General features: G+C 41.4%; 1 protein-coding gene across 5 annotated transcripts in view; it reads left to right on the top strand.

Moving 5' to 3' along the window:
* DDX11 (DEAD/H-box helicase 11) overlaps positions 1 to 16812 on the top strand; it is a 42314-nt gene that overhangs the window by 5747 nt on the left and 19755 nt on the right. For all 5 annotated transcript variants that reach the window (XM_039333347.1, XM_039333352.1, XM_039333345.1 and 2 more), the window contains exons 5-15: positions 51 to 208; positions 2110 to 2170; positions 3473 to 3580; positions 5313 to 5400; positions 8043 to 8245; positions 9265 to 9417; positions 9900 to 9946; positions 11470 to 11549; positions 14291 to 14335; positions 14478 to 14545; positions 16373 to 16411. In XM_039333347.1, the coding sequence (XP_039189281.1) occupies positions 51 to 208; positions 2110 to 2170; positions 3473 to 3580; positions 5313 to 5400; positions 8043 to 8245; positions 9265 to 9417; positions 9900 to 9946; positions 11470 to 11549; positions 14291 to 14335; positions 14478 to 14545; positions 16373 to 16411 (1050 nt within the window). The remainder of the gene's footprint in view (positions 1 to 50; positions 209 to 2109; positions 2171 to 3472; positions 3581 to 5312; positions 5401 to 8042; positions 8246 to 9264; positions 9418 to 9899; positions 9947 to 11469; positions 11550 to 14290; positions 14336 to 14477; positions 14546 to 16372; positions 16412 to 16812) is intronic.

The following is a 16812-nucleotide window of genomic DNA, read 5'->3' on the forward strand; positions in this document are numbered from 1 at the left end:
AAAGATTACCTGGCTTGGATTGACAGTTCTCTTCCTTGTGCTTATTTCAGCGAACGGAGGAGAAGGAGGCAGAGTACCTGCTTCAGCTCAGTAAAGACAGTTTATCTACCACGACTAAGCCTGATTCTTCGGAGGTTTCAGATACGAGTGAGGAAGATCTGATCCTTGCAGAGTACGAGAGTGACGAGGAGAAGAAACTAGAAAATAGGTATGGATACTAGTATGACTATAAGAGGCTGAAGCGAGGAATTAAATTCTCTAGGGTTGGAATTAAGATTTCCGGGAGAAATATCAACAACCTAAGACATGCAGATGATACCACTCTAATGGCAGAAAGTGAAGAGGAACCAAAGAGCCTCTTGATGCGGGTGAAGAAGGAGAGTGCAAAAGTTGGCTTGAAACGTGACATTAAGAAAACCAAAATCATGGCATCCGGCCCTCTCAATTCCTGGCAAATAGATGGGGAAGAAATGGAGGTAATGACAGATTTTATCTTCCTGGGCTTCAAGATCACTGCAGATGGGGACTGCAGCCAAGAAATTAAAAGACGCTTGCTCCTGGGGAGGAAAGCTATGGCAAATCTAGACAGCATACTAAAAAGCAGAGACATCACCCTAGCAACAAAAGTACATATAGTCAAGGCCATGGTTTTCCCAGTTGCAATGTGTGGCTGTGAAAATTGGACCATAAGAAAGGCTGAGTGCAAAAGAATTGAGGCCTTTGAACTATGGTGCTGGAGAAGACTCTTGCGAGTCCCCTGGACTGCAAGGCGATCAAACCTGTCAGTCCTAGAGGAGATCAACACTGACTGCTCTTTAGAAGGCCAGATCCTGAAGTTGAAACTCCAATACTTTGGCCACCTAATGAGAAGGAAGGACTCACTGGAAAAGAGTCTAATGCTGGGAAAGATTGAGGGCAATAGAAGAATGGGACGACAGAGAATGAGGTGGCTGGATGGAGTCACTGAAGCAGTAGGCGTGAGCTTAAATGGACTCCAGAAGATGGTAGAGGACAGGAAGGCCTGGAGGAACGTTGTCCATGGGGTCGCGATGGGTTGGACATGACTTCGCAACTAACAACAACAAGGGAAATATGTATCTCTCTTGCAGGTTTTCTAGAAAAATTGAGTCAGAATCCATGAAAGCCTTTGCTTTAGATAGGAGCTGAGCTCAGTTCAGACTTGGCAACAGGTATTCCATCAAGTTTTCTTCCCAAGAGGTGATAGAATCCTCCAGTTATTAAATCCAGAAGCCAAAGTTTGCATATTACTAGTACAATAATGGGTGGGTGCATATTACTAGTACAATAATGGTGACCTTATGACATGCATGTCAACAGTGGCATGCCATGACATTTTAAGTGACATCAGCATTAACTAGCACTTGATAACAAATCTCAAAAGGATGCTCCATTCATAGGTGATTTTCAGAAGCTGCGGAGTCCTCATGAGAAGGGGGTGTGCATTCTGAGTTGCAGGAGGCCTTTGATCTGAAGCAGCTTTAGAGAATGCTCTTCTGCAGCCTTTGCAGCCTCCAAAAATTATAGGAAAGCAAGCCCTGTGCTTGCACAATTTTCAGAGGCTCTGGAGGCTACATGAGCACAGTCCTCTTCCACAACTTCCAAAGATTTCAGAAGCTGTGGAGGCCTCGTGAGAATGGGATGTGCACTCACATAGCTTCCAGAGCTTCTGAAAATTGTGCAAGAACATGGCTTGATTTCACATGATTTTGAGAGAGCTGCTTCCAAGAACAAAGGCCTTGGGCAACCCAGAGATTCCTTGGGTAGGCCATGGGGGCTTCTCCATAGAAAGGGAGCACTGCTTGAAGGTAAGCAGCACACCCAGGGAATCGCTCACATGCTTGGATTGTATTTTTTTGTAAAATAAAGTAATATATAAAGAATTAATTCTCTTTTATTCAGGGATGGGCTTTGTGTATGTGTGTGACACATCTGCAGAGTCTAAAATTTTGATACACTGAGCCCAAAAGATTTGCCGTCACTGGGCTACTAGAAACTATTGGGCCATCCTGAAATTTGTTGTTTAGAAGATATCTGATTGACTATGGCAAAAATGTTTCTGAGCATTACTTTTCTGTTTTCACTCTTTAGGTTAACAGGAGTGGATAGTGATGATGATGATGATGACCTACAGGAAGAGCATGTTACAAAGGCAAGTTGCAAGGGGTAGATGTTCCTACAACTGCTTTGCAAACCCACCCATGGGAGTTAATAGTAAACTGTTTGGACACCTCCTTTTCCCCCCTCCATAGCCTGCCAATTTTCCTTTAATCCTTTCCTGTTTCTTTCAGTTAAAATTAACACTTTGTTTTATTTTCAAACATGTAGTTAAATCAAAAAGAAGCTCCGAAGCAGCTCAATATCATACTGCCAATATTTGCTGGCAAAATATGGGATTAAGTGATTCAATATTTGTAATTTTCTTTTCTCACTGTTTAAATGGTGCACCAGTTGTCAAAAGAGGTATTGTCTGAAACAAAAACATCGTTCTAGGCAAGGCATTCATTTTTGTCACAGAAATACTGTGATAAAACTAAATGACAGTTTAGCTTTTCCCATCCTAACGTGTCTTTTTAAACCTCATTCCGTGTCTTAGCTTAATTATTTTGAAATAACATGGTTCATATTGGTCATAAGGTTACTCAGATAATAATTTACTTCTTAAAACCCATTTAATTCATTAATTCAGTTTGATCTATTTTAATATTTTTGTTAATATCTTTATCTTTTGTTTGTCAATCTTGAAACCTGCTAAGGAATCAAATTCTTTTAGTTTTTCCATTATTGTTTCAGTTCCCTTTAAAGCAGTGATTCTCAACCTTTTTAATGCCGTGACCCCCCAACCGGTCGTAAGTCGAGGACTTCTCAACTGGTGCAGCACTGTTTGCAGAATGGGACTTTTGGTGGGCTCAGCAGGGCAGAGACAGCCTGGACAATTCCTATTGGCTTTTGAAAGCCAATAGAATTAGACTATTCAAGAGAGTCTATTCTATTGGCTTTCAAAAGCCAATAGAATAAAAGGGAATAGCACAGCTAAGGAAAAGGGGGGGGGAAATGGTGGACAGCCTTGTTTGGCGACCCCCGTGAAATGGTCGTTCGACCCCAAATGGGGTCCCAACCCACAGGTTGAGAACCACTGCTTTAAAGGATCTTCCCAAAGCAACACCAAGTTATCTGCAAGACCCTTTAACTTTTAAGTTTATTTTAAAATCTTTACTCCATCAATCCTCTCGTCTTGTAATCTCTATTCAGTATTTCAAGAATCAAAATAAACAAGACAGGAGACAGTGGACAAGAAACCACAGATTCTGTATTGCTGGGATAACCAAACTCGTCCAAGATCCAGCCAGACAGCCAGCATTTTGACTGGGGAATTCTGGGAGTTGAAGTCCACACATGTTAAAGTTGTCTCTTCATGAATAGGATTCTGAGATCTTCTCAAACTCTTTTGCAGATTTATTACTGCAGCCGGACACATTCCCAACTGGCTCAATTTATCCATGAAGTTCAGAAGAGCCCTTTTAGTAAGGAGACTCGTCTGGTGTCCTTGGGCTCTAGGCAGGTAGGTATTTTTCTCAAAGCCATAGAATGGAATGAAATGGAATATTTTATTTGGCCAAGAGTGATTAGACCAGTAATGGCGAACCTTTTAGAGACTGAGTACCCAAACTGCAACCCAAAACCCACTTATGCATCGTTGGGTGCTGGGTGGGTGTGGCCCATTGGGTGGGCGTGGCTGCAGTGGTAACGGCAGACTGGGTGGGACTAAAAAGTCCAATCAATCAATTCCAACTTTGCAAGATCTTTTTTTTCCACGAGAAATTGAAATTGACTGATTGAACCTTTTTTTTTTTTTTGCACACAGTGGCGGAGGCCGAAAGCGAAAAAGTTATAAAACCCAGCTGAAGGCCTAGGACTGGGGCGACGGCGCGCGTGCCCACAGAGAGGGCTCTGAGTGCCGCCTCTGGCACCCGTGCCATAGGTTCGCCACCACTGGATTAGATGCACCAAGATGGTACAGAAGCTGTCGGTGTACATGCAAAGCAACAAAATAAAAACAATAATAACAACAAATTAATAAAAAGGGGGAGTAAAGAATTCTGACATTCCCTTAAGGAGCCGCCAAAATTAGCAACTGCCACCAAAATTAGCACACCTGTGTTTGGTTTCCTTGTGTAGCCTCATATTTTTATTCTCAAGCAGTACACTTTCCCTCTGTTATCAGTCTGTAGTATGAGGTGGGAATGCATAAAAGGCAAAAGACTAATGCTTAAACAAGTAATGAAAGAGGAGATAAAAGGAACTAAATGCTTTGCTGTGGGAGTCCTCTGACTCATGAGTTCCAAAATGCCAACTAAAAGAATAATTTGAAAAGTAATTTTAGGAATCTGAATTCAGTGTAAAGTATTCAGTAGCCAAACAATGCATCTTATTAGCAACCTTGGAGACAATGCATTATTTTCATTGTGAATTTATATACTTGTGAATCTTTACAGCTTTTGGGGTTGGTGAAAGAAATTATACTGAAGGGAACATGGTGAAACGTCTTATCTATCGTCCCTCCCTCTCTCCCTCCCTCCTTTCCCCCCTTTATTATTTTTATAATAATCCAAGGTGGCAAACATATACAACACATCTTCCTCCTATTTTTCTTACAACAACTCGGTGAGGTGAGTTGTGCTGAAAGTGATTGGCCCAGAGTCACCCAACTGATTTTCTTGTCTATAGCAGGACTTAAACTCATGGTTTCCCACTTTCTAGCCTAGTGCCTTGACACAGGGGTTCCTAACCTCCAGGCCATGGCCCACCACTGAGCTGTGAGCCATGAAGTCCACGAGTCATAAAAGAGCCAAGATTGCCTACCCCTGTGCGGCTAGACCAGTGGTTCTCAACCTGTGGGTCGGGACCCCATTTGGGGTCGAACGACCATTTCACGGGGGTCGCCAGACAACTCAGTCTGCCATTTTTTCCCCTTTTCCTTAGCTGTGCTACTCCCTTTTATTCTATTGGCTTTTGAAAGCCAATAGAATAGACTCTCTTGAATAGAGTCTACTTCTATTGGCTTTCAAAAGCCAATAGGAATTGTCCAGGCTGTCTCTGCCCTGCTGAGCCCGCCAAAAGTCCCAGTCTGCAAACGGTGCTGCACCAGTTGAGTAGTCCTCGACTTACGACCAGTTGAGTAGTCCTCGACTTACGACCGGTTGGGGGTCGCGGCATTAAAAAGGTTGAGAACCACTGGGCTAGACCAAACTGGCTCTCTGGTTTAATAATTGATCTCTGTCAATTTATTTTAGAACTTATGTGTGAATGAGGAAGTACGATGCCTGGGATCTGTCCAGCTCATCAATGATCGTTGTATGGAGATGCAGAAGAATAAACGTGGTATGTCAAGGAATCCTGATGGACCAGTGTAATAACTTTGGTGAAGCAAAGTAAATGGTGGCTGTGTGTGTTAAAGTGATGGTGGCAACTATCTTGAACCAGAAGAAACTGTAAAATATTTTATAGAGGCAATCCTTGACTTAGGACTGTAACGGAGCCTGCCAATTGCAGTCATAAGTTGTGATGGTCGCAAAATGGGTCATCACATCACCGACCGATTTTACTATCTTTTTCTGTGGCAGTGGTTAAGTTAACTGTCAAAACTTTGTAACCAGGTCATAAGTATCTTTGTAACTTTGTTGACTACTGCAGTCTGGAATGCTCCCATTCAGGGTTCCAACCAGTTAATTTCCTATTTTAGGGTATTCCATTTGGTTCTGCTTTCTTGGTTTTCTGTTTTTGTTTTTTTCAGCCCAACATTAAACATTCTGTGCCATCCATGCACGTGGGACAGATATGGGGTTTATCCCAGCTTAGAGGCTTTTTTCGTGGTAGTTTGCTAATGTTGGGATTCTTCTGTACCTGTGGTTAGGTTTTCTTTTGACGTGCAGACTATTTGGTGGTTGAAACATTATGGGTGAAACTGCTATTTTGCTTACATCAGAGTCCGATTGGATATCACTGTAAGTAGCAGGAACCAGTAAACAATTAGTGGCTGCTTGGATCCAAAGTGTGTAAAAGTTTCTCCAAAGTTCCTCTTTGGGTTATGAAAGTGGCTGTTTTCAGTGTATTTAAAATGCTTTTGAGTATAAACAGAGTGTTGTAGTGAAAAAAATCTGTTTGGATGCAAAACTTTTCCAAAATTCTTGGAACAGTCGATTTTTGTACTCAATACAGTAATTTCATGCTTGAAATGAAATGTTTTGAGCTTGAACCAGTTTGAATGGAAGGTTTTGTACACCCTGAGGCACTGGTATTTGATCACATGCAATGACAGGAGCACATGAAAATATTTTTTGAAATTACTTTTTTAATTAAAAGCCTCAAATCCCATGAAATGTTTATGCAAGCACACCGTTCCTACAATGTCTCACAATTTTAACTTTTTTCAGTGTTGGGCTGCCCTGACACCCTTAGAGAGAGTAATAATGGTTACGTTATATTTAGCCCTTCCCAAAGGCAATCACAGTGATACGTGTTTTGATTTTGATGTTATCCTTACAATCACCCTCGAAAGCTCAGTCAGAGACTTTGGCTGCACTTGCTAAACAATGGGTTGTTTTAACCTTAGATTTGTAAACAACGGTTTCTGAAAGGTTCAGTCAAATGCACACATGCAAAGACATATGACTGCAATTGGAGTCAGAATTTCCCCTACTAAGCAAAACAGTTGTTAACAGAGTGACATATGGTTTTTACAATCTTTTTTGCCCTGGTTGTAAAACAAATCACTGCAGTTATTAAGTGAATCATTTGGTTGTTAAGCAAATCCCCCATTGACTTTGTTCGTTGGAAGCCAGCTGGGAAGGTCACGCATGGTGATCACATGACCTTGGGATGCTGCAACTGTCATACATACATGCCGGTTGCCAAATGCTGAATTTTGATCACGTGACTATGGGGATGTGCTAACAGTCGTAAGTATGAGGACTGGTCATAAGTCTTTTTTTCTGTGCTGTTATAATTTTGAATGGTCACTAAATGAACGATTGTTAAGTTGAGGACTACGTGTTGCATGGCAGTTCCTGCAGTGAGCAGATCCTCTGATGGTTGACTCTGGTCACTTTTGGTGTGAACCAAATCTTCCTGCCTATCTCCAGCTACATACTGGTTCAGGGATGGCTACTTCCATGTACATTTACAATACAGGTAGTCCTTGACTTACAACTCTTCATTTAGTGACTGTTCAAAGTTACAATGGCACTTGAAAAAAGGGACTTATGACTGTTTTTCACACTTAAGACTGTTGCAGCATCCTCATGGTCAGCTGATCAAAATTCAGATACTTGGCAACTGGGGTGTATTTATGGCGGTTGCAGTGTCCCGGGGTCCTGTGATCACCTTTTGGGACCTTCTGACAAGCAAAGTCAATGGGGAAGCTAGGTTCACTTAACAATTGTGTTATTAGGAGCCGTTGTGGCACAGTGGTTAGAATGCAGTATTGCAGGATAACTTTGCTGACTGCCAGAGGTTCAAGGTTGACTTAGCCTTGACTCAACCTTCCATTCTTCCGAGGTCGGTAAAATGAGGACCCAGATTGTTGGGGGCAAAATGCTGGCTCTGTAAACTGCTTAGAGAGGGCTGTAAAGCTCTGTATATAAGTCTAAGTGCTAATGCTAGTGCTACTAACTTAACAACTGCATTGATTCACTTAATAGCTGTGGCAAGAACGGCTGTAAATTGGGGCAAAACTCACTTAATATCTGTCTCGCCTAACAACAAAAATTTTGGGTTTGATTGTGGTCGCAAGCCGAAGACCATCTTCCCCGAAGATACTGGGAAAAAGGACAAACCAATAAAAAAGGGTGCATGATATCACAGAAACACTCTGAAGCCTGACTGAGGCTGGTGGGATTTGTGGTGTTAAGCATAAAATATCTCAGTTGGGAAAAAAGGATGGTCTCTGTACACCCATCACAAATTGGTCTTAACAGTGAACTGTTTGGCTCTGAAAATTTCCTCCTCTGATGATTTGCCTTCAGAAAAGAATACAGGAGCAGAGACGGAGGGCAAGAAGAGACGCGTGAGCCGAACGGTGTGTCCTTTTAACTCCTACGAGCCGGTGCAGCTGCTTCGGGACGAAGTGTTAGTAGAAGTGAAAGATATAGAGCAGCTGGTTTCTCTGGGAAAAGAAATGAAGGCCTGCTCTTATTACGGAAGCCGATATGCCATCCCAGCTGCTCAGGTAGATATTTATGGATCTCCTCCTGAAGCCTTGGTGACCTCTGAAAACGTTTTCTTTGTGTGTAGCCTTGTATCCTTTTGCTAAATCACCCTGGGATGATTAGGCTTGGTCAGGGGTAGGCAACCTTGGCTCTTTTATGACTCGTGGACTTCAACTCCCAGCATTCTTGAGCCAGCCATGCTGAAGGATAGGGAGAGGTTTCCAAGCTGAGCCATGCTGGCTTAGGAATTCTGGGAGTTGAAGTCCATAAGTCATAAAAGAGCCGAGGTTGCCTACCCCTGGGCTTGGTGCTTATTCATGCCTCAAAATATTGACCAACCTCTTGGAGAAAGAAAGCATTTTTTTTCAGTTTTCCTAGTCTTCCTCCCCTTTTGTAAACACTTTGTCGTTGGGACCATTTATGTATTCTTTGGAATCACCTGGCTTTATCTGAAGTTACACACAATAGGAATTTAAATAGTTTCTCAATTTTTAAGGAGCAAATTTCATATTTGTACGGCCAACATAGTATAGTGGTGAAGCTGGTGGACTATAGAGATGCTCCATGAGCTTATTTTTGTTGTGTTATTCCTTTACTATTTTTTTTTTACTTTTTTATCATTTTTCCCCATTTTATTGTTATAAGCTGCCCAGAGTATTCCCACAGTGAGATGGGTTGCAAATAAATTTGGTAGCAGACAGACAGACAGATAGATGATGGATAGATAATAGAGATGGGCAGACAGATATAAATAGATGATTTTTAGTTAAGGAAACGGGGTGATTTTGAGCCTGTGATTATTTTCCAGGTCAGCCTATTTTGTAGATTTGGAACATATATGCCCCTTTGAAACTTCTAGAAAAAATGGTGAAATATAAATCTAACAAATAAGATTGAATAAATAAGACCCAACTCACTCATATTCTGCATGTAAAAAAAAATGTATAAACATTCTCTGGGTTCTCCAAAACTTTGTTTTGCAAATGAAGGTCCGGGTGGTGGACTTCCCATTTAATTAATGCCACTGTCTGTCCCACAGTTGGTGGTGCTGCCATACCAAATGCTTCTGCATGAAGCTACTCGAAATGCATCTGGGATCCAACTGAAGGATCAGGTAGTGATAATTGATGAAGCTCACAATCTGATCGATACCATTGCTTCCATCTACAGCACTCAGGTGACAGGCTCACAGGTGAGTCAGGCCTGAGGGCCTCTCCGCTACTATCTATAGCAGCGGTTCTCAACCTATGGGTCGCGACCCCATTTGGGGTCGAACGACCATTTTACGGGGGTCGCCAAACAATGCGATCCGCCATTTTCCCCCCTCGGGCGGCGCTGCGCATGCGCGCCGCGCACAGGGGCGGCGGCGCACACGGGGGGGCGCCACACATGGGGGCGCCGCGCAAGGGGGGCGCACCCGTGTGACCGGGGGTCGCCGTATAAAAAGGTTGAGAACCACTGATCTATAGCTTTCTTGTGGTCTCTTTACCCACTGCCCTCAGCGTAAAGCTTTTATAAGAGACTGTAAATTACTCTAGTCTGAGACAGGTGTTCCAGAATACTGGTTAGCATAACACACAGATGAAATTATGTCACTACCTGTCTTGCTTGTGGGCTTCTCAGAAGCCTTTTTGGCGATAGACATTATTGTCTTGTACTTTATTTCTATTTTAGCTGTGCTGCGCCCACTCCCAGCTACTCCAGTATATGGAACGGTATAGGTGAGTGTTTGATTAGAAATTCTGATGGAATTTGTGGAAACTAAGTTGGCTGTGTGTGCATACTACGGTAAATTAAGGTTTGCTACAAACTACCTGGCAATTTCTAACTTTCCACTCGTAAATGGAGAGGAGGAGAAAATAGTTTTATGGTCTAGATTGGACCTGCACAACATACAGGTAGTCCTTGATTTATGACGGTAATGGAGCATGCCCATTGTGGTTGTAAGTCAAGATAGTCCACACGACTGACCCAATTTTATGAAATTTTGGGGGCAGTCACGAAGTGACTGTGGCAGTCATTAAGCTAATCAATAGTTAGCTATGGGCCAGTTTTGACAAAAACTGTAAGTAAAAGCTGATTTTTGCCAAAACCATAGTAAAACATAGTCATGTGCAGCAGGATGTTGCTAATGACCATACTGGATTGGATCTTTGGAACCAGGTCGTAAGTAGCCCCAGGAAGTTTTACGATAACTTTGAACGGTTGGTAAGCAACCAGTCCTAAATTGAGGACTATCTTTATAGGCTAGGAATATGAAATACAGGTGTTCCTCCTCATCTTACAACCTTTTGTTTAGCGACCATTCAAAGTTACAGCAGCACTGAAAAAAGTTATTTATGCCTGTATTTCACATGTATGACCATTGCAGCATCCTCATGTTCATGTGATCAAAATTCAGATGCTTGGAAACTGACTCGTGTTTATGACTGCTGCAGTGTTATGTAATCACCACTTGGGCACCTTCTGATGAGCAAAGTCAATGGGGAAGCCAGATTCATTTTACAACTGTGTGGCTAACTTGACAACTGAAGTGATTCACTTAACAACAGTGGCAAAAAAAGATTGTAAAATGGGGCAAAGCTCACAATAACTGTTTTGTTTAGCAACAGAAATTTTGGGCTGAATTATGGTTGTAAATTAAGAGCTACCTGTATAAATAATAAATATAGTCAGTAGGTCCATACAGCCTGCAAAACAGCCTTATGCAGCCTGCCAACGTTTTCTGAAAACTTAACAAAATCCATTGCCACTAATCATGACTGCTGCCACCTAGTTTTTCACAGCTACCTCTGCCCTAAAAACAAGCTTGCCAAGTACTTCCAGTGCCTCCAGGTCTCACCAACTCTACCAGCTCCAAGGCTGCTGCCCTACCACCAGCCACTATTTGGCCCGCCAGTTATTCCTTTGTGACCCACCATCATTTTTAAGATCTCCATGAGTCCATTCTGATCTATTGAGTTATGCAGCTTTTGTCTAGACAATGGGGAAATTCTAATGCAAAACCTATCTTCTTAGGCCATTCGTGGCAGAAAGTTGATTATTGATACTTTTGCTGAAGAAACTCTCTATGGCAAAGATACTGAAATGCCAATCATTTCAGTATACGGCTATATATGTTATTTGTTCCTCACCATTCATGTAATTTCCTCCACGGGCCTTACCAGTTATAGTCTTAAGCTCAGCTTGGCTGTCTTGCATTGTGCTATCCTTATGCATTCATATATCATCTAATTTGTCTTAGGAAACGCTTGAAGGCCAAGAATTTGATGTACATTAAACAGATGTTGTTTTTGCTGGAGAGGTTTGTGGCTGTTCTAGGAGGTAAGGCCAAGGTTCGCCTTCTGCAGTGGAATGTCCTATCAAGCTCAATTCCATTGTTTATATCGGGGTCTTCAAACTTGGCCCTTTTATGACTTGTGGACTTCAACTCCCAGAATTCCTCAGCCAGCATGCCTGGCTGAGGAATTCTGGGAGTTGAAGTCCACAAGTCATAAAAGGGCCAAGTTTGAAGACCCCTGGTTTATGTGCTGGACTTGCATCAAAGAATGTAACATTAATTAATTTGACATCATACGGACTGTAGGGATGTCATTCTGTCTTTAGGAAATGCAATAGATTTCAGCAACCCTGTTTCATCTCTTTTCCCCAAGCCAATCTTCCTGTGATCATTACCATCTTTAACTTCTCCAACAATTCTTTGTCTCTTTTCACTTTTGCTTATCCCAAACAGAATAGATACAAGCACAAAGCAAATGAAGGATGAAATTTTGATTTCAAGCATTGCTGTAATGGAATTACTGCTTGCCTTCTGATGCATATTTTCCCTCAGGTGTATACTTGTGCTTTAGATAGATGCTTTATAATTGCATTAGTGTTACATATTTACAGATCTTGCTACCAGCTTAATGTACTCCAAATCTAAATTGCTTGTTTTAATTTTTTAAAATGCATGTACCAATGCAATAAATGTAATTACAAGCAAATTGGAAACTATTTGAAGTGTAAGTTTAAATTAACACAGCAGAAAAAGAATACTTCCCTCTTAGGGAGTGATGTTATGTTAAAAACAAAAAAAAAAGAGACTAAAATGCAAAAGCCAGTCTTGTGCTTGTGTAGCTGCTTATTAGCTAAAAACCTACAGTTGATTTCTGCTATGTATTCTTTGAATGAATTCATATAACATGCTTAATTAACCCAATTAAAGACCGAGTGGTTCATTTTTACAAGCTCTATGTTTTTCTTTGTTTTCTTTGTTTTTTTTAAAAACTTGGCCAGTTTGATACTGTAGCTTGAGTTGATATACTACAGATAGTCCTTGAGTTATGATCATTTGTTCAGTGACTGTTTGAAATTATGATGGCACTAAAAGAAGGGACTTTCAGCTGGGTTTCAAAGTTCTGGCCATTGCAGGATCCCCTCAGTTATTTGCACAAAATTTGGGTGGTTGGCAACTAGCTTGCCCTTATGACTGGTTGCAGCATCTGTATTATGTGATTCCATTCCTGACCTCTGCCAACTTCCTAGAACAGGGATAGGCAACCTTGGTTCTTTTATGATTCGTGGACTTCAACTTCCAGAATTCCTGAGCTAGCATGGCTGGCTCAGGAATTCTGGGAGTTGAAGTCCACGAGTCATAAAAGAGCCAAGGTTGCCTACCCCTGTCCTAGAAGCAAAGTCAAAGGGGAAGCTGGCAGCGAAGGTCGCAAGTTGTCTGGGTAAGTCTCCCCCCCCCCGCCATTCCTGTGGTTATACACAAGCGTCTATCAGCATTCTTCTTCCCTGCCCCTCCTTGCATTGGCACACACACACACACACACACACATACACACCATGTTGTGTTTCCCTGGCGTGCCTCTGTTCACGTGTGCACACACCCTGGGGTGCACCCTCTTTTTCCTGGCATCCCTGAGCTCGTGCCGCACTTCAGCACCCCACCCAACTTGAGTGCAACCTGTGCTGGACCTTCCAAGGCCCCCCCCCATCCCCCTTTTGTATCCCTGCACTCTTTACGTGGGACTCTTTGCTTCCCACATAACAACCCGTGTAGCTTGGGGTCATAATGACAATCGGGACTCTTTGGCTTGCTGTTGCAAAGCGATGCGGTCACATGCCGTCGGCCATGTTGTAACTCAACTAGCTGTATGTAAATTTGGAAAATGGGTTAGTTCAGCAGCCAGGTTAAAGAGTCGTGTACGAAATTATGGCTTTGGGAATGGGGTGGATGCTATCGGACTACTGTAACAATGCATTAAATAATCGGCATTGCGCCAGGAAAAACAAAAGTCCAGGTGCCTTTTGGAAAAAAAGCACTTTGAGACAACCATGACTAAGAATCTCCATGGACATGCAGCATTGCAGTTGCCCTTTTGTTTTTGCTGACATTAGTACAAAATGCATTCAGACCCATTTCTAATTAAAACTTTCCCATTTGCTTTGTAAAGTTCTTCATTGAAGAAAGTAGATTTTTTTTTTAAAAAAAAAACGGAAGTTCCTATGTGGAACATGGGCTAATTGTTAATCAATAAAGTATTAGTATTCTATATTATATATAGGAGATCCTATAGTACAGGTAGTCCTCGACTTACAACAGTTCATTTAGTGACTGTTTGAAGTTACAACGGCACTGAAAAAAGTGATATGACTATTTTCTAAACACTTCCACGATCACATGATCAAAATTCAGATGCTTAGCCACTGACACATATTTATGTGTCCCAGGATCATGTGATTCCCCATTTGCCACTTTCTGACAAGCAAAGTCAATGGGGAAGCCAGGGTCATTTAATAACAGTGTTACTCACTTAATATCTGGAGTGATTCACTTAACAACTGTGGCAAGAAAGGTCATAAAATGGGGCAAAACTCACTTGACAACTGTCTCACTTAGCAATAGACCTTTGGGGCTCAATTGTGGCCGTAAGTTGAGCACTACCTGAATACTGGTATTGTAGTTTAGCCCATAGTGATATATTGTACAGTCTATAGTGACATGTAATTTAGTCTATATTGTCACATGGAAATAATTTCATAATCATTGTTGCTCTGCTTTTTATGTTCTCCAGGAAATGTAAATCAGAATCCAAATAAACAGAGCATACCAGAAGCAGGTAAGTTGTGGGTGTGACTGCAGAAAATATGGGCAGCATGGGGTTAAGAAAGTGATTGTACCGATCTGAAAAACTTGTCTTTATGTAGTGTAAGCAAACCAGATTTTTTTAAAATTGCTTTTTCCCACTTTGTCTCTCAAAGGGGTGCAGCTGAAATCCATCAATGACTTTCTGTTCCAGTGTCAAGTTGACAACATCAATCTCTTCAAGGTAAAGAACTGCTTGACTTGCACCAAAGTGTAGAATTTGGTAAGGAGCCAAAACTTAGGTTAGAGCCCCCAAAGAGATGTTTACTTTTTCTTTTACACCCTGATCAGACTTTGCTTGGATTAATTTTTTATTAAATTTTTATTAATAGCCAAGACATATCTATATGTATGTGCAAAATATCATAGTGTTGGAACCAAGGACATCTCTGGAAAATAATTTGGAAAAAGCAATCTGTCCATTGTGTGAATTCAGGACTATTGATTAGCACAGTCTCTCCTTTTCTCAGGATGCAATACAAGCCTGAGAAATTTTCAGTTCCATTAAAACCTCACTCTTAATGAATCTCTTGAAAAAACTTCAATATTTTTTTAGGTTGGATTAGAAGGCTGAAAATAATGGTAATATTGGTGCTAATGAATAGCAGTACTGCTCTGGACCTACTTGAGATCAGTAGCATATGTGTTACTATGCATACACATACAAACACACATAACATTTATATAATATGAATGTAAAATATTCTTAAACTGGCCTGAGTTTGTTTTATGTGGGTGACTAAGCTATAAAGATTAGAGGGCACTATTTCATCCTTGTTGTCTTGGGGCAACAACCCAATACTTCAAGAACTAGGATAGGTTACTTTAAACTCTTCAGTTCCCTGGGATTATGATTCTTGTAATACCAGATATTAGTCACGATATCTATACTTTATGGAAGTTGTAATACAAAATATCCAGAACTGTTTTTCACCGTATGCCTTCTGATTATCTATACCTAGGACCATTCAAGCTGCAAACTACCAACATTGAACAGTCCAGCGCCTGTTCAAAATTAGGATGGTGCTGAATTAGGGAGACTTGGGGTAGGAGAAAACAGTTACAACAGGTCCTCATTAATATGGCTGTTGCAGGGTCCCCACAGTCACATGAATTACAACAATTACAATGTCCTGCAGTCATATGATCGCTACTGTCAGCTTTGAACAAGCAAGTCAATGGGGAAGCTGGCAGGAAACCACAAGCGGTGATCACGTGACTGCAGGATGTTGCAACTGCACGAGATTTACCTAACAGCAATTGGGACTGCCACAACTGCCTTCTTAAGTCAGAGCCGTCATGTGATATTGCATTTTGCCTGAGTTGCTTAGCAACAAAGTTGCTGAACCATAGTTAAGCAAGAACTAAATTATTTTCAAGTTAGATTTCAGCTTAATTTTGAATATAATTTTCAAAATGATTGTTTTCTCTATGCACCTGAATAATCAAATCATTGTGGCTTCCTTAATGCAACTTCTACTTGTTGGATGATCTTCTGGCCTGATCTTTGTTAGCCAAGGCATTGTTAGCCTCCCCTCCCATCATAGAAATTGCCAATCTATAGGAAATGTACTGATTTCACAGTTTCAGGGTGAATCTCAGGACAGTACTAATTTTGTATAATTTGTTGACTGATTGACCAAATAACTAAAATGTTATCAGATATATGCTCTGCCCAGTCCAGTTGCAGAACAGTTGCAGTGGCCTGAAAGCTGCCAGTTTATGGTGAGATGCCTGGGTTATCAGCCAGACATCTTGAAAAGGAAGAGAAACATTAAGCAAAATGAGGCAAGGAAGATGGTCCTCTTGAGTAATCTTTGGGAGTTTCTGTAAGGAGTCATGAAGGAGTCCCATCCTAGGACAACTGTATACTCTGCTTCTAAACAATGTAGTAGATTGAATGATAAATTATGATAATCTGCCGGATTATCTGGCTGAAACTGGAGGTAACCTGTTAAGACAACTAGAACTAGGAACCTTTTATATTGTGCATGTTCTCTCTTTTCAACAGGTTCAACGGTACTGTGAGAAAAGTTTCATCAGCAAGAAGGTAGGGAATCAACAAAGAAGAATAAAATTCTGGTTCTGTGTTTTTTAGGTGTACAAACCATGGCTTTTTTTTTTTTTTTTGGTCTGTTTTCAGGAATTTTCCATGGGATATAGGAAATTGCCTTAGATCAGGGGTTCACAACCAGGCGTGCTTCCACCCCCTGGGGGTGCGAGGTGATATTCCAGGGAGCGCGAAAATTTGGGTTTTCAAAATTATAGTGCATATGCATAATTCGTTGGCGTTATTTCGAACTTTTGTAAGGGGTGCGAGAATATATCAGAAGCATTCTAGGGGTGCAGGGTATAGAAAGGGTTGGGAGCCACAGAGATTGAGTCAGACCAATTGGGTTAATCTGGTTAGCTATTGCCTACACAGACATGCAAGAACGAACCACGTGGCTT

The sequence above is a fragment of the Crotalus tigris genome, unplaced genomic scaffold (assembly GCF_016545835.1).
Source record: "Crotalus tigris isolate CLP2741 ecotype Arizona unplaced genomic scaffold, ASM1654583v1 scf7180000017625.6296891, whole genome shotgun sequence".
Lineage (NCBI taxonomy): Eukaryota > Metazoa > Chordata > Lepidosauria > Squamata > Viperidae > Crotalus > Crotalus tigris.